Source organism: Colius striatus, chromosome 3 (genome assembly GCF_028858725.1).
Source record: "Colius striatus isolate bColStr4 chromosome 3, bColStr4.1.hap1, whole genome shotgun sequence".
Classification (NCBI taxonomy): Eukaryota; Metazoa; Chordata; class Aves; order Coliiformes; family Coliidae; genus Colius; species Colius striatus.
The window spans coordinates 20972268-20989597 of NC_084761.1; the positions used below are offsets into that span (position 1 = coordinate 20972268).

A 17330-nucleotide genomic window follows, 5' to 3' on the forward strand; every position below is an offset into this window, starting at 1 on the left:
GTTTCTACAGATCCGTAGCTATTTTGAGAGGAAAGATGTGGGTTAGGTGGAAAGAGATTGAAGGAGGCAAAAGGATTGTGGGAAATAAGAAAAGGAGAAATGCCTCTGTAGTCACTGTCCTGGCCCTTCAGAATCCTTTGAACTGTGGTTTCCCACTAGAACTAGGCTTTAACATTTTAACAGGTGTTTATTTCCTTCTCTCTCTTTCTCAGCTTTTTCCTGCCCCAGCTCTGGGTTACAATAAAAATCTGTATAATTGTTATGCAGTACAGCCTGGGCCCTCTTTGACAGCAGTGCGTGGTATTTGTTGTTTTGCTTTTTTGCAGAGAAAGCATGTCTGATTGTAGATGATGTTCTGGTTGTCTTCAAAGTGACAGATTTCAGAATTTGACCTAATCTTGAAATAGGATCAGTTTGCTCTGACCGGAGCCCCCTGCAGCACTGAGGTTACCAAAGCCTGCCTGTCCTGTCCTTTGGTACTGGCCAGGATCCGAGCAATCAATGTTATAATCACAGATCTGTGAGGTGAAGGAAAGCAGTGTTTAACAAAGCTGATTATTTTCTTATGATACCTAATTGTTACTTTAGACTTATCTCCCCTCTAGCTGTGGTATTGCAAATAGATTTAAATGCCATTCGTGTGTTCATGCCTCATAACGAGTTGTCCTTCACAGATGGCTACATGCATGAATACTTGCCTGCATATACTGATTGTTCAGGAATCACCTTAATGACTTCCTGTGTACAAATGCCTCCCACACACAGGCGTGTAGTATTTTAGCACCTTCGGCCAGGTGCTTCAGCTGTGCCTGAGGAAGGGGGAGGTAGCGCGAGGATTCAGAGATGTGGTCTGCTCTCAGGGTTCAATCAGGATTATTTTACCATAACATCTGAAGTCAAGGACTGCTATATTGCTTAGAGTTCAGCAGCCTAAAATTAGGCACGTGAAGCACCGTGAGAGTACATGAGTGCCTGATTTAGACATCTACCATGCAATTACCATACCCAGATAGGCGGTCTCTGCCATTTCAATACAATTAGAAAAGGTGCTGAGATGATTCCTATTCATACAGCTGACTTGAAATTTAGAGCAGTAAGACAGAAATCCTCATCTCGAATTGTCTAGAAGACAACAAAGCAGCTGGAAAAACCTGCTGGTGAAAGATGTACTTGGGACAAGACAAGCAATCTGCTCATTGATCTTAATACGTGTTAATATATTTAATTACAGATTCTGGGAACTCTGGGACATGTTGCAGCTGTTTTGATTCTGACCAAATGGTCTTTCCCACATCTCTTTTGTGGTTTTGGTGATACTGGGCCAGTCTGCAACATCCTAGGAGCACTGGTTGGAAAACATGGGATCTGGTAGTTCTGTAAATGCCAACTACAAGTACTCCCTGCAGAAGTCTGAAAACGGTGAGTCTTTGAAAAAGAATCTTTTCCTGTCTGCTCCTGCTCGTGCTGTTGGGAGGTTACAGTGGAAGGGTTTCTTTTCTGAGGTACCTGGTTTTCCTCATAGTATTGAAGTGAGGTTATGTCTTTCAGTATCCTGTGATGAGGACATTCAGCTGTTAGGCAGAAGACTGACATGTTTGAGAAAGTAACAGCCATTTAGACCAGGATTAGATTAAAATCAGTCAAAACCTGACCAGAAATGAAGCAGCAAAAGCCAACTGAGTTAGAACTAACATCTGATGGACTAACGAATTGCAGACTAAGGTGTGTGTTGTGTGCTGACAGTGAGATAGATGGTATCACTCTGCTGCTTCTGGGAGACTCCCTGTTAAAAGCCTGGGTGAGTGGCACAGGACTGATAAAGCAGAATTAGTGAAGCTAAAATAAGTCTGGTTCTAAAGAAGGTAAGGTGGTGTGGCTAAGAAAAGCTGAAAAGCAAAAAGTATGCTTTTTTCTAGTTACACCAGCACAGTGCTCTTGATCTCTGGTAATAACCTAGACTTGTTTATGGAGCTGTAATGATTTACCTTTATGAGACCCTCTGTATGATACCGTCGATTTTCTGGGTGTGTGCTTAAGTTTGCTGTGGAACAAAGGGAGTATGAGTGAGAATTTACAACTAAGGAAGTGTAAAAGAAGTGAAGAGATTATATTCTTTGTTGTTGGAATCACTCCATCATCAGCATTGGCAGAACAGCAGTATGGAGCAAACTGTTTGCAAGTGCTTTGAAAACAAAAGCAGTGTTTGCATTTAGAAGTCAAGAAAGCAGGGATGCCAGATGTGATCTGGACTTTTTTGTAATTTTGTTGTTGTTGTTGAAAAACTCCTCCTTTTATTGAAGTAAGCTAGACTTCCCTATTGCCTGTAACACCAGAGAATCATGGACTTTCCCAGCAAGTTCAGGGCTATTTTATGAGAATGGCTATTTTATAAGAATAATGAAAGTGTAACATAAAACTAGTTACTTATTTGAAATGCTAGATGAGTTCTCATACCACATCAACAGTTTCCAATGGCAGTAAAACTCCTTTGAATTTCTTGCATTTGGCTCTCAAAGTCCTTCAGATCTGATTATCTGCACATGTGGAGCTGTTGAGGATTTCCCACCCAGGTACAATGTGCCAGGAGAAGTCCTGTCCCTGCCTTGTTCAAGACCCAGAGGCCATTCCTGATGGAAAGTGTAGCCCTCAGAGCTCTCTTAAACTGGCCGTGCACTTGAGTGAAGGTGATGGGAACCTGAGAGAAGGTGCAGACCTCCTCCTGTATGCTGGTCTGTGAACTATACTGCTAGCATGAACATGTGTGTGTTCAGTTTGAGTGCTGACACTTTGGAATGCTTTCAGTACCTTATATGATGATGTATGATTCAGTTTACTGCTTGGATCCTCATAAAATGTGGATAAATATATATTTAATTATTTTTTTCCCTAATCTAGTGCACACACTGCCAGATGAAACTCACACAGGTAAGCTGGTAAATTAGAATACCTGGCTTTTTCAGTCACAGTCAATCTCTGTAAAAGCAATGTGAAAAAACAATGGCTTGCCCACCTGCAGCTTAAAATGCTGTGGATGGTGGTATATATGTTCACTATGTGCTTAGTAGCGTGTCTTTCGTGGATATTATTTGTTTCAAAAGATCTTGTTTTCATTGGTTTATGGAGAGTCATTACTATGAGTTTCTGCTTGGGACTCAGTTGAAATACATCTGACTCTTACTGCAGTAACTGGACATTTATCCATTGTTAAGGGAATGCAAGATATGTAGAAGTTGTTTATTTTAGAGGGATATTGTGAATATGCTCATGGTTAGAAGCCAACCAAATTACTGTGCAGGGAGTAAGACAGCTAGTGGTGAGTTTGCTGTAAAGGAGGCTTGAAGAGGTAGCCCCAGGAGCACCAAACTGCAGGAAATAAAGCCAACCTTTAATTTCGTTTTATAGCCCAGCACATCAGTAAGTAAATAACATTTTCTCAACAAGATGTGGAGCTGAGGCAAAGCATACATAAGTTATTCTTCAATTGAGGCTGACCAAGTCTTACTTGCTTGCCAATGACTTCACTGTGACTCAGTTCCCCAGGTGCACAACAGTAGCTCTTCCCTTCTTGTGCTCTGCAGCTCCTAGTGTTGTAACAGTAACATGGTTTTATGGAAGAAGATTTGGTGTCTTGTGTTTCTTGTGACTTCATGTGGCCTCAGTCAAATCTCTGGTTTCCTGAAGTCCAGCACCTAGACTGTAAGATGGACATGAAAATCATCAAGCCAGACAGAAAGGGAGGAAACTGTCTATTAATACTGCAAACATGTTTGGATCTTTAGACCCTGATAAGTTCTTCTTAGCACTGGTGCTGAGGAGCCAGAAGCAATGGTTAGAATTGTTTCAGAGGTTTCTGCTCAGGCATGGTCAGATGAACCTCTTGCAGCGTGGTGAAAAGCAGTGTGTGTTTTATTATCCTTAACATTTAGGCATCAGAACACCTTTCCTGAAAACACTCCTGAAAAAAGAAACATCCCTCTTGAATTGTCAGTGGGGAAAGGAGCAGTGGCAGGGTACAGGAGATTGGCTTTGGTTTTGTCCCTTAGCTTTCAAGGCAGCCGTCTTGATCCAGCGCTGGTATCGGCGCTATGTCGCTCGGCTGGAAATGCGCCGACGTTGCACCTGGAGAATCTTCCAATCCATTGAGTATGCCTGCGAGCAGGATCAGATCAAGGTAAGGCACAAGGGAAGGGGTATGTAGGAAAATACCTAGGAGAGTGGTTTCTGTGCCTCAGACTCCCTTCTTCCTGGTTGCTGGCTGGTAACACAAGTGTTTCAGTGGCCAGGGGCTGGGTTTGCTGCTCCTTTTTCATAGAATCATAGAATGGTAGGGGTTGGAAGGGACCTTTGGAGATCATCCAGTCCAGCCCCCCTGCAGAAGCAGGTTCACCTAGATCAGGTTGCACAGGAACACGTCCAGGCTCTTGAAGACCTCAAAGGAAGGAGACTCCACACCCTCTCTGGGCAGCCTGTGCCAGGGCTCCCTCACCTGAACAGTGACATAGCTTTTTCTTATGTTTAAATGGAATTTTCTGTGTTCCAGCTTCATATCATTACCCCTTGTCCTGTTGCTAGCTACCATCAAAAAAAGGGATGTCCCAATCTCCTGGCACCCACTATTAAGATATTTGTAAATATTAATGAGATGCCCCCTCAGTCTTCTCTTTTCTAGACTAAACGGTCTCAGTTCCCAGTTTTTATCCTAGTGGTTTCCTGACTGCTTCTGGCTGATGAAACCCTAAGTAATGAGTCATGAAAGAAAGCAGTGAGGACCATTTAACATTGTTTTTCCCAAGTCTGAACACAATAGGCAAGCCTAGTTGGTTTGTTATGCTTTAATACTCTCCTGTATGGTTGCCTTGCTGTCAGGCGGGGAGAGGGAGGGCTTAGAGGTGTGTACCACCACCCATATGTCTGAAGGTAAAGCTACTTTTTTTACTTCATCACAAGCTATTCAAAACTAAAACTGGCATAGCATGATTTGTTGTACATGCCAGACAACACGATAAGAGCAGAGATAATACTTCTGGAAATAAGATCACGTTACATTGCCACTCTGCAGACTTTCATTCCAGGATGAATGATGATGGGCTCTCTCTCTTCTTGTAGCTTCACAATTTCTTCAGTTACCTCATGGACCACTTCACGCCAAGCAGCAGTAAAGAGAGTAAGCTTCTATGTGCAGTTTGTAGATGTTGCGCCAGGAGCTCAGAAGGTTGCACCCTCCATTGTTTCATTGCCCAATGCTGGCACATCAGCATGGTAAAGGGAGCCAAGAGAGTCTCAACAGCAATATCATCAGGAGTTTGGATAGGGAGTGAATTATCTGGAGACCATCAGAGCTGTGGAAGAGATGTGAGGCAATTCCTGCTCCTTAGGAGCTGGAAGGGGGGATAAAACCTCAGTATGTTTTGTAAGAGCGGTATTAGAAATCTTTTTTCCCATGATCCCTGGTAACCAGGGCTTTGCAGAGTCCATTTCTGAAGTAAGAGAATCCATCTTTAGGAAACTGTGCTCTATGGTGTTTATTTATATTTAATCTCTGAGAGAGGGAGAAGTGCCCTGGGAACTAATACAGTATCTTCCTGAATCTGCACAGAGCATTATGTGTTATTTCTTAGTGCTGGGAACTTGCTAATGAGTTTAGCTCAGACATCTGATGGTCCTAAGTCAAAAGGAACTATTTGTTTTGCTGACCAGAGCCTGCTGAAGTGCTCCCTCCTTCCTTTCAAACTGCCCCTCTTTTTCTCACAACTGCCTCACATGTTTTAATCAAAGCCCTGTTGAGGAAGACTTTTTTTCAGTGTCTGTAAAACAGGACAGTAATGTCCTGTTCCTTGAGTTGGGCTCTGGGCTGTTACAGCAATGAGAATATAATGCATATTTATAGACATTTTGTGCAACACTGAGAATGTGGGTGCAAGCTAAGAAAAAACAGCGGCACATAGGAGACAGATCCTTATTCTACAGTTTGCTTTAACTTGTCATTGAAAATAAGATTTCAATTAGGCATGGCAACTGATGTCCAGCTGGCTCTACCTGAGTTTTGCAGAAACTAGTGTAACTGCCAGCACTGCCTGACACAGGGCACACGGAAACTTGTCCCTGCAGCCTTCTCCCCACTGCTCATTCTGTAGCAGTGGCAAGCTCAGAGATATCCTCTGCTACTGCCATTGCTTGTGAGCTCTAGCCTAACCAAGCTGCTTTTCTTTAGCACATTATTAGAAAGCTGTATTGAGACAGCTTAACTGCTTCTTGTCTCTTTTTTTTCTTTGAAAAAAAACCCTAATCAAACTGACCAACCTGCCATCCAGGGGACTTTATCAGTCGCATGTTCATAAGTGGGGAAAGCTTCAAAGATGCAGAGCTGGAAAAATACTGTGACTACGAATCCATGGTGGTGCCAGACTCCTACACCGGACCCCGTCTCTCCTTCCCACTCCTTCCTGACCATGCAACTGCCTTGCTGGAAGCTTTCAAACAGAAACAAGTAAGGATCAGATAAGGAACCATGTTCTCCTCCTCTCTGCACAGGAGTGTAGGACACATAATTTGGTTTCAGACTTTTTAATAAACTAAGCTGACTGAAGTACAGTGAGCTGGCAGGCTGTTGAGCAAAGGGAGACGGAAATGATCTGGTAGATATTTCCCCTTAACATAGGAACTTTTTTTTTGTTCCTGAAAATGCAGTTCTGACAAAACTGAGAAGTTCTTGTATGTGCCAAGATTAATCTGAATTTAATGAAAAAAGGGACCCCCCACCCCGCCTCCCCCCCGCACAACAGTACATATTGAAACATTCAGTCATTTTTATGGCAGTTCCTCAATTTGTAAAAATGTACACAATGGCCCAAATGGAAACACTGGATTACAATTACATTTTGTGCCATGCAACTTTGACTCACATTTAAAATATAAAATGTGAGGTTTTTGATGAGGAAATCCAGTACTGATTCAGCAGCACTGACAAGACAGGTCTTTGTACAATTACAGTGTTCTGCTGCCATCCCTCAGTCAAGGTGCTGAACTGCAAAATAAGCCAAAACATCCCTTCTCTAAACAAAATTACTTCTAAACCAAAGAAATCTAGTATCTTGACTAATACAAAACGTCTACAGGCTGGCTTTGAGCAAACATGTTTCTACGGGACACATCATGGCCAAGGGCTTGCCCTAAGTTAGATAAGGCTGAGAAAGATCTAGAGAAGCAGCTTCTTACCTGTGGTACTGGGCTGGAATTTCTGCTGCTCCCAGAGATGGCATTGCCTGGTGGATATAGCCTTGATCACAAGATGCTAGGGCTTTTGGGTTCTCTTGCCAGCCCTCCCAGTGCTGAGGCCAGTCTGTGTTGGGCAAGTGTCTTCTGTTTTGCTGTTTCCCAGCATTTGCTTCATCTTGTTTGCAAAGCCCATAGGTCAGCACTGTCATCCCAGTGAGAGTTTCTGCCATGCAGGCTATCATGGTGAGTCCTTAGGGCCTCTGCAGACACAACTGTGTCACTGCTCAGAGGTCACTGATTTCCTGCTTTAATCCTTCACTTTCTCCTAGTAGCAGCTCCACGCTCGCTATGTCTTAAACCTCCTGCATGAGACCAGGAAGCACCTCAAGCAGTTGCCAAACATCAGCCATGTCTCCACCTGCTATAGCGAGGAGGTCACCGTGTGTGGTACGTCTGGGTGGGAGGGCCCTGTGCAGCCTCTGGAGCAGAATGTTCATGTGGAATGGGTGGAAAAGACATAAAACAGTAGTGAGAGTGTTGTGCCTCTCTCTGTACGAGTGTGGAACACAAATAACGGTCTGTAATAAAAACGTGTGTTGCATTGAGAGGTAACTGGGGCTGTCCAAAATATCTGTGTTTGCCCTATGATGCTATATGTGAGCTGCTGTGAAGACTAGTCTGGAGACTGAAAAAGAGCAAGTCTGCATCATGGCCTCATTTCTGCTTGGTCTGGAATGGGATAGGGATGTTGAGGGAAGGTAGTTTGTCTACTTGTAGTCTATGTTTGGCTTCCCTGAGATATTTTGGCATACGTCGCTAACAAACCCTGTCCCTACATGGTAGTGTTCTGCTTGGCATAGCCAGCTGTAGCAGTGGCATTGTTAAGAAGTGCCAGGAGAGGAGGAGGTGTGAATGGAAAATAATTATATATACATTTGTCTAAGGGAAGAGGAAAGGTGATAATGATGGCCTGTGGCTCTTAAAATTGTTACACATTACAGTGAAGATTTAAAGAGTTTTTCAACTAGATTCAAATTTGTCTGTATTCTGTCACTCCAGACTTGGAGTCCTTTTACTAACATCTACATAAGGACCGGCCTCAAAACTCAGTCATTTTCTGTCCTGTTCTGTGGCCTGGGATTATTAAAAAAACAAAGTCCTGGAGCTGTTCTGGTTGAGTCTTCATTAGCATCAGCTTATGCATTTAGATTCAGAATACAAACACACCTATGTGTCCTATCACGTAAATTTGAAACAGGCAAAGCTTTTCACCATTACTTTCTTGCTCTGGGACTACTGTTTTAACTTTGAGTTATTTCTGAGAAATATGTACAGAACACACATCCAGTCAGCTTCTGGAAAAGAAATCTCTTTTTCCACATCCTGTTAAATACAAATTTAGTTGGATTATTATTTTGTATGCAAAGGTTTCTCCCATGTAATGATCAAAGTCAAATAGTTTCTTGTGCCTTGCTGTGTAATCATAAGAGATAAATGAACAAAGCTCTGAATCAGTCTTCAGAAGCTGCTGTAGGTTTTCTGCTGTCCTTCTCAGGCTTCAGCTCAAGCTTTTGCACCATGTCCTTTTCCTTTGGGTGTATTGCCTCAATGTAAGGAAACTTGCACCTTGTACTTCCCCAAACATTTCAGTGGCTGTTAATTTACAGAAGAGATACTTCATAGAAAGTAATTTATTGTTGTTTTTTTAAGTTTAAGATGAACATACAGTGACTTGTCTTTTTGTGCCTGTTAGGAGACTTGCATGGGCAGCTGGATGATTTGTTCCTCATATTTTATAAGGTAGGCACTGTATTTGGAGGGAGGCTGTATGGCATTGCAAGGGCTATCTATTGCATGGCTCCTGCTGAGGAGAGTTTGCAAAACTGGGCCCTTCATGTGCAGTTCTCCAGGTCAATTTGACTGGTTTTAAGTGGCTTTACAAAACAGATGCTTATTCTCTGACTTTGAAATCTGATATACATTTGGGAAGTGCCAGTGGACATTTTTGTAAGTGCCAGCACCAATGGTGACCCTTTCAGACTGCCAGCTTTCACTTTTTGTTGCATTTGCCACCGGGAACATCCAGGATAAAAATAAGAATCAGGATCTATTGTATTGGGTAACCTGGGGCAGGAGTGAGAGAATGTGCGTGTGGGGAGAAGATCGTGGGCAGGCCTCTCTTCTGTCACCCACCTGTTCCCCTCTTTTACAGAATGGCCTTCCTTCTCCTTCCAAGTCCTATGTGTTCAATGGGGACTTTGTAGACAGAGGCAAACAGTCCCTTGAGATCCTCATCATCCTCTTTGCCTTCCTCTTGATCTACCCCAAAGAGCTTCATCTCAACCGTGGGAACCATGAAGACCATATGGTCAACTTACGGTATGTGTTCTGTGTAGGGCTGGTTGTGCTGTCAGGGGTGTCACTGTGAAATCCCACTGAACTTTCTTTCTCCTGTTCCTTTAGCTACGGTTTCACCAAAGAAGTAATGCAGAAATACAAGGTAGGCAGATGTTTGTGTCTCCTTTACCACTGAAACATAGACTTTGAAGGCCATGCTTCATTTTTTCCTTTTTGACCTGTCCTCCTAGGTCCATGGGAAGAAAATCTTGAAGATGATTCAGAATGTATTTTGCTGGCTGCCCTTGGCTACCCTGATTGATCAGAAAGTCCTCATTATACATGGGGGCATCTCTGACACTACTGACCTGGACATGCTTGAGAAAATTCAAAGGAACAAAGTAAGTTTTCTTTCTTAGATATTGCGAGAGACAACAGTGTTGCTGATTTGTGGTGAGGAGCTTACTTCTACATGTCAGCTTGGCTGTTGATGATAATAATCTAAAGGACAGTCTTCCCAGACAAACTGTGTTCAAGTACGGGCTCGGAGTGGATCACTTTGGTTTAATAGTGAGTGTGCAGAAGGTGTGAAGAAGCATTCTTGGCACCTGGAAAATGTTAAGAATCATAGCCAGGGAACTGGGGGGTAATGGCACAGGTAATAGATGTTGGTGCTGACTGGAAAAACACAGTGATGAGGAGACTTTGTCCCACAGTTCCTCAGCCTATTTTTCTTCCTAGATTTACAGAAGGATTTTGATATGTCGTTTAAGTTGTCTCTGCCTCGGTTTGCAGTTGAGAAATACTTCTTCCCTTCTCCAAATGTCATGACAGGCACTGGTATAGTCGCTAGTCCTTCCCTCATTCTGTCACCTAGTTCACATTGCAGATGAAATCCATGTACTCTGCCTTTCATGAAATATCTGAGCAGCATCAAGTCAGCGAGGCTACATCCATAGCCAGGATGGATGTGAGGCCCCTCTGTAAACCCAGAATGGCACATCTGAAAGGACAGCACTAGTAAACTCCCACAATTAATGAGCATTTAATGGCAGCAAAGGGAATTGAGGCTCAGAGATTTGGGTCACTTAACAGTCTGCAAAGGGAAGATCTTAAAACTGGAGATGTAGTTTTTCCAAGTGATGTGACCAGCTCTCTTTTCCCTGTTGCTTCTTTCAGTTTCTTTCTGTATTAAGAGGGAAGAAAAGCAAAGAGTCCAATACAAATGTGGAAATACAGGAAATAAATGGGGAGAGCAAAGTAGAGGCTGACCCAGCAGGGAAGGAGGCATCTCCCAGTTTATCTCCCCAGCCTCGGTCAGCCCAGGCTCCCAGCATGGCCAACAGACTGGAGTTCTCCAGGTGGGTCCGACAGACAGTGCAGGAGCAAATTGAGTCGTGCCGGCGGCTGGTGGACATCAGTGAGTCGGAGCCAGAGGAGCTCACCTATTCCAGCATGGTCTCCTTGACTGATCCAGATGGGCCGTGCTGGACTCAACAGGAGTACTGGAAGCAGGTCAGTAGCCTAAGCGGGGCCCTGAGCTCAGTGGGCCATGGATGCCTCCTGCAGATTTGATCTCTGCTATGAGGAATCTCAGTACAAAACACCTGGGTGAGTGCACAGACCTCTCTTTCTGCAGGGAGATTTTTGCTGCTTTGTACAGTGGAATATATTTTGCTGCTTTGTACAGTGCTGAAGTTCCAGTGGGCAGGCTAACAGGCTTTGTGCCGTTTTGTGTCTACTGCTCTGTACCCTGAGACAGCTTGGTGTTCTGATCATTCAGTGCTAAGTGATCAAGAAAAGCTGTACCATGAGCATGTGATCTCTGCTGCTTGGGAATGTTTTGTTTAAATATCTACACTACAGCCAGCCCATCCTTTGGCATAATTTGCTAGCAACTGAAGAGCTGTGCATGAGACTGGCACAGGAAAATGTAGGCTGTGTGCTAGACTGCTGTAGCTGCCCTTCTGCTGGTGCCATTCTCCTACCTTTGAGAGTCAGCCTCTTTAACTAGGCTTTTGGCTTTCGGAGCTCAAGTCTTCTGTCCCAGCATTTGCTCCTAGCACAGGACTCATTCATCATACAAACATAACTACTGCTCAGGTACAGAGTAGGGGAACAGCTTTTCTTGATTTACTGCGGGAAGGAGAAATAATAGAAAAGACTGATTGCAGAGCCCAGTAAATTATCACCTTGGGTACTAAGAGCAGACTGAATTTGTGGTTTTAGCTGGGCTGCACCACGAGCAGATTGCTTGCCAGGTGAGAGCCTGGGAACTTGGTTTCCTGTTTGTTAGACTGGTCTGTCTGAAACCACCTTCTGTGCACTCTGGAACCATTGTTACTTCACATTACATACATCCCAGCACTGCACAGCTTATCAGCATAAAGCTATATATTGAGGTCAGGGTTAAGGAGATTAAACTTTAATCCAAAGAGTGGTTACTGAGTCAGAACTTACTTAAATTTCTGGAGGCTGCAGAATGTCCTGACTGGAGAGCAAAGGAGTTTAATACTGAGCCTGCTCATGGCCTCAGGATCTGCTGTGTGTTCTTGCCCTGGGACCTGTGCTTTGGTATGGATGAGGATAGGCAGAACTCTTTGAAATCTTAAGAGGCAGCAAAGGGAAAGCTTGTATCAGACCCAATTTACGGCCACCTTTCTTCCTGCAGGCACTTTGGGTGTGCCTGTAGCTCCAGACCCACAATATTGTCACCTCGGTGGTGGACCAGTCTGTGACAGTCCTGCAGAGCAGTACGGTGGTTCAGCTTGGATGCAGGAAACATCTGTTTCCCTGCACTATGTAACAGCAGCAGTCCAGGGAGGGATTCAGAGAGATTTGCTCAGTAAACTTTGATAGGTACATGATCTGCTGGGTACACTTTATTTGGTGAATGTTTCTAATCCTTTCAGATTTTAGACATCCTCTGGAGTGACCCTATGCCTCAGGAGGGCTGCAAAACAAATACAGTGCGAGGTGGTGGCTGCTACTTTGGGCCTGACGTGACAGGGAAGTTTCTTGATAAGTACAACCTGCAGTTCCTCATTCGTTCCCACGAGTGCAAGCAAGAGGGCTACGAGTTCTGTCACAACAGGAAGGTTGGTGAGCAGGATGGTGTGATGGATACTTGGGTTTCCATCCTACCAGGGTGGCGTTTCTGTGGTGGCTTATTGGGAGTTCAAAAGCCTTATTAGGAGTTCCTGAAGTGTGTTCACAGCTGCGGTTTTAGGTCAGGACAGTCTGCAGCCACAAACTCCATCGGGGGCATCTGTTGTGCAGTCAAAGCGCATCCCTGTGCATGGTAGCCGAGAAACAACCTGAACCCGTCTGTGCCATTGCCCCACTTGATGCAGCTGTTTCTGAAGATGACACCTGAGAGGCTGCATTACTAAGCTGCTGCAGCCATGCTTTGCTCTCAGAAGATTCAGGGTCACTTCAGTGACTTCCACAGGGGCACTTTTGACTCAGCTTCCTGCAATGGAGAGTGGAGGTTTGTTGGGAGAGTGGAGAGAAATGGCAGAAGCCAGCGTATGGCCAGACCCATGAGACCAGCATTGCCTTCCAGAAACTCAGACCTGGAAGGCTTCCAAGGCCAGCTGCCACCTCGCTCTTCCTTTTCCACATAAACCAGTGCTGTTATCACCCGCTGACTCCAGATGGGATGGATAGTTTTGTTTTCACTGATACACATATGAGATAGAGAATGTATGAACTGACTGTAAATGCCTTGCTTTTTTTGTGGGTTAGGTGCTGACCATATTTTCAGCCTCAAACTACTACGAGATTGGCAGCAACAGAGGAGCCTATGTGAAGCTGGGACCAGACCTTGTCCCCCACTTTGTTCAGTACCAAGCAAACAAGACAGCCCACACTCTCACCATGACCCAAAGGCAAGGCTCTCTGGTTGCTCCGTAGTCAAGATTCCAGAAGGGAAAATTCTGGGAGCTTTAAGAAAGCTTGATTCTGGAGCTGAACTTTCACAGCTTGATTTACTAAATAGTGCTAGAGGAAGATTCAAGCTTTGAGCAGAAATTGTGGTGGGAGACTCAAGGGTTGAAGAAGGAGCATTACAAGATCAGAAAGTGCCCTTTTTTACAGAGTGATGACTTTCCAGTTTCTCTTTAAAATGTCAAATTTTAACTTTTGACCCTTGTTGAGGTTCCCATCTGTTTTATTATTTGACACATCGAGGCAGGGATTCACTGCTTGGGGAACTGTGCTTCTGGCATGCAGTGCCTTGTCACAAGCATCCAAAAGCAGCCGCAGCCGTGCAAAGCAGTTGTGCAAGGATTTGGGCAATCCACAGACAGGCCAGAGGACTGGGGAAGGTGCAGCTTCTCTTGCACTGTGTGGCAAGTCTTTAATGTGTATTTCTCTGTGTCCTCCAGAATCAGCAGAGTAGAGGAGTCAGCCTTTCGAGCCTTGCGGGAAAAGCTCTTTGCTCACACCTCAGCCCTCATCAGTGCATTCAAGGCCTACGATAAGGACAATACGGGTAAATTCAAACTGAGGGACATTTGGGTTAGTTGCCAGGTAGGACAGTGTAGAAGTGGCCGGTTGGGAGACTCCTCACTGATAGTGTTACCAGAGCATTGGTCCCATCTGCTGCTACTCACCATCTCAATTGGAAACCTGTTAATGGCTCAGGCTGGCATTATACTGAAGGTTGTGTCAGAGAAGCAAGCAGTGATGAGCCTTACGTACAGCAATTTAGGCTTGGTAAGAGGAGAACCTTTTGGAACTGGAGTATGGATGAAGCATTGGAAAAAAGACAACCTGGGACATGTCTGATGTGTCACTTGGGAAGGGGTGGGTGTTCTCTAGAGCCCCTTCATCCCTGGCGTCTAAAATCACTGGGACAAGGAAAGCGAGGCATGTCCTCACTGGCAACTGCCTCTGGCAGAGCCCACGGAAGAAGCTGAGGGTTCATAATTCTCTAGCTGATGAGACTGCTCTGCTGCTGCAGCAGTAATCAAGGTGTGTTGTTGAGAACTGCCCATTTGTGGGCTGTGAGACAAAAGGAGTTGGCATAACTGCATTCTTGTGGCTAGAACTGCTTTCTTGTTTTCTTCTCTGGCAACAAATTATTCACAAAACTCCAGTTCAGCTGTTAGAGCAGCTGCCAAACTAGGGGCTTTTCCATGTACCTCTGTCACTGAGGAACTACTAGTACAGTCATGTAGGCCATGATCTGCAGGGTGACTGTGGCTGTAGCCCACAAAGTTATCATGAAATATGCAAAGTTAGTGTTTTCCCGTTGTCCAGATGTTTGTAGCCCCAGGGCCCTATTTTGTTGCAAGGACCAAAAGCTTGCAGAGACTGAGAGGAACAGCAAGTGCACTTGTGCAGGCAGTGGCTCATGTCTGTAAAGCCATGTAGGGTTTTTTCCTGTACCAAAGTGCTCCAGTGTGCCATGGAAACAAAAGAATGCTGTTGCCATCAGCAATATGGCAGACTAAGTATGCGTATTGCTGCAGGCTTTTTACTTTGCCTTCATCTCTTTTGAGCTGCCTCTCTCTCAGAGGTCTCCACGGCTCTCCCTTTTCCTTACAGGACAGATCACACTGAGCAACTGGGCAACGGCAGTGGAGTCAGTTGTGCAGCTGGGCTTGCCCTGGCGCATGCTGAGGCCGCAGCTGGTGCGCAGCACAGAGGACAGCATGCTGGAATACAAGTCCTGGCTGGACGACTTGGCCGTGGAGCAGAGAAGCCAAGAGGTAAGGACTCACCCTCTTCCATCAAAGAGCGATTTAAAGCAGTTCTCCAGATCCCCAGCATGTGAAACCAAGTATGGTACAAAAGGAGAGCAGATGGTTCCAGTATAATCCAAAACCATACTGAAATGGATGGAAAAGCTTGCATGAATGCAAGTAGTCCAGAGGCATTCAGTTCATTGTGGAAATATATGATCAAATAAATAAAACTCCAAAACCTAAGAGGTAGTTTTAGATGCAGCTTTTGAATAGGAAAACTCTGAGTTGCAGTTTCTTCATTATGCCCAGCAAAACCTACTCTGCAATAGTTAATAAACATAGTCCAAGTCTGTCTTCTGTTAGCCTGGAAAAGCTGTTTGGAAGCAATAGTTGTTGATGGGCTGTAATGCAGGGTTGCACAGAGGGTCCAGTCATCACAGACCTGTTTCATAAGGCAGACACGATGCAAAGTGCATTGTTGGCAAATTCTTGAAGGCAGTAAACATTTTTAGTTATGGAAAAGACTGCAGGAACTGCTCAGAGAAAACAGCTGTCAGAAGGGTACTAGGACTGTAACCTTGTCTTTCAGCACATCCAGTCGAGCTTGCTGGAAGTCATTTATCGAAACAGATCCAACTTGGAGACCATATTCAGGATCATCGACAGAGATCATTCAGGTGAGCAGGTGTGCAGGGGGTGCTGGTCACTCTGTTGCATTCCATTCTACTTTTAAGCCTCCTTGAGTTATGTCCAAAGGCATTTTTTATTTAATGTTTTAAAGTCTGTGTTTTGCTTCTCCCTCAAGACCTTCTGAAATATCACTGTGTGTTTCCACAAACATGATGCATTTTGAGGGACTATGTGTGGTGTGGGTAGAGATTTGTTAATCACTTGCTCTGGAGTAGTTCAACAGAACAAAAATTGTGATGACAGCAACAACAATTGCTTGGGATCTTGAGTTACCTGCTTTCAAGCAGCCAATCTCCTCCAAATTATTTCAGGGAAGAGAAAATACAACAGTTTTTGCCATCTTTTGTTCTCTACATTGTATTATGTGTCTTTACAGTTTGAAGTTGTATTTTAGCCAGTGTTCTCTACAATAGGAAATTCAGTTGCAGCATGTGAAATGTAGATTATGAATTATTTCTTTCCTTTCTTCAAGGTATGTAGGCAGCAGGGTGGGATGAGAGATCAAACATGAGGAGGGGGTCCCTCCTTGCATGCTGAGTGGGGACTGTCTGGCAGGAGTGCCAGCGTTGTCTTTGCGCTGAAGTGGCTGCACCTTCCCTCTCCACAGGTCTCATCTCATTTGAGGAATTCCACCAGACCTGGAAGCTGTTCAGCTCTCACATGAATGTTGAGGTCACAGATGATGGCATCAACGACTTAGTCCGCAGCATTGATTTTAATAAAGATGGAAACATTGACTTCAACGAGTTCCTAGAAGCCTTCCGTCTTGTCAAACAGTCCCAGCAGTGAACAGCTGATGAGGGTTGCCATGTCTGACACCTTGGCTGCCTATGGAGCCAGTGGGACTGCTGCCCACCCAACCGCAGAGTGTGCCTGCAGCCACAAGGCAGGGAGAGGGAAGGCACATACCTGTACAAAGTTTGGCTGAAAACTCTGTACTGTGTTACTGTCACAGCCAACAGCTGACAGCCATGTGGGCAAGGTAATGGGTGAAACAGAGAGCCTGCACTTCAACTCTGATCATTTGTATCAAGGAGCTGTGTTTTAAGTAGAAATTCCTGCTCAAAAGGAAGATGCGACTTAGCTCATCTCGTCAATGCGTGTGACGTGCGTTACAGCGCTATTCAGGTGTAGCAAAATGGCAGAAAAGGTATTTCCTGTAGGCAGTGTTTTAGCCCCATACCAGCTGTAAGCACACAGCTTTCCTTTTAATAAATGAAGTTTTCTGGATTGCTGCTTCTGGGCTGTTTATGTCTTCTCTAGTTTGTCAACTTGTTAGCAGGAGTGCTGTTCCAGTGGTAACACCTCCCTTCCCTCTGTTGTTCCTTTGCTGGGCCAAGTTTGTTCTGTAAGTTTGAAGCTACTGAATATGTGCAGTGGAGCAACACTTCAAAA

General features: G+C 44.6%; 1 protein-coding gene across 1 annotated transcript; it reads left to right on the top strand.

Moving 5' to 3' along the window:
* Positions 1-1358: 1358 nt before the first annotated feature.
* On the top strand, positions 1359-16724 carry PPEF2 (protein phosphatase with EF-hand domain 2). The gene is made up of 16 exons (XM_010206419.2): positions 1359-1419; positions 4044-4171; positions 5107-5164; positions 6312-6487; positions 7548-7662; positions 8969-9015; positions 9428-9594; positions 9679-9715; positions 9804-9953; positions 10732-11067; positions 12465-12650; positions 13300-13442; positions 13941-14047; positions 15106-15269; positions 15835-15922; positions 16543-16724. The coding sequence occupies exons 1-16, from the start codon at positions 1359-1361 to the stop codon at positions 16722-16724; spliced, it is 2145 nt and encodes a 714-aa protein (XP_010204721.1).
* The last annotated feature ends 606 nt before the right edge of the window (positions 16725-17330 follow it).

Excerpts from the sequence above, each read along its gene's own strand:
- PPEF2 (XM_010206419.2), top strand. The coding sequence starts at position 1,359 with ATGGGATCTGGTAGTTCTGTAAATGCCAACTACAAGTACTCCCTGCAG. Across the intron at positions 5,165-6,311 it reads GCCAAGCAGCAGTAAAGAGA|GGGACTTTATCAGTCGCATG; the intron begins GTAAGCTTCTAT and ends CCTGCCATCCAG. Across the intron at positions 15,923-16,542 it reads CATCGACAGAGATCATTCAG|GTCTCATCTCATTTGAGGAA; the intron begins GTGAGCAGGTGT and ends CCCTCTCCACAG.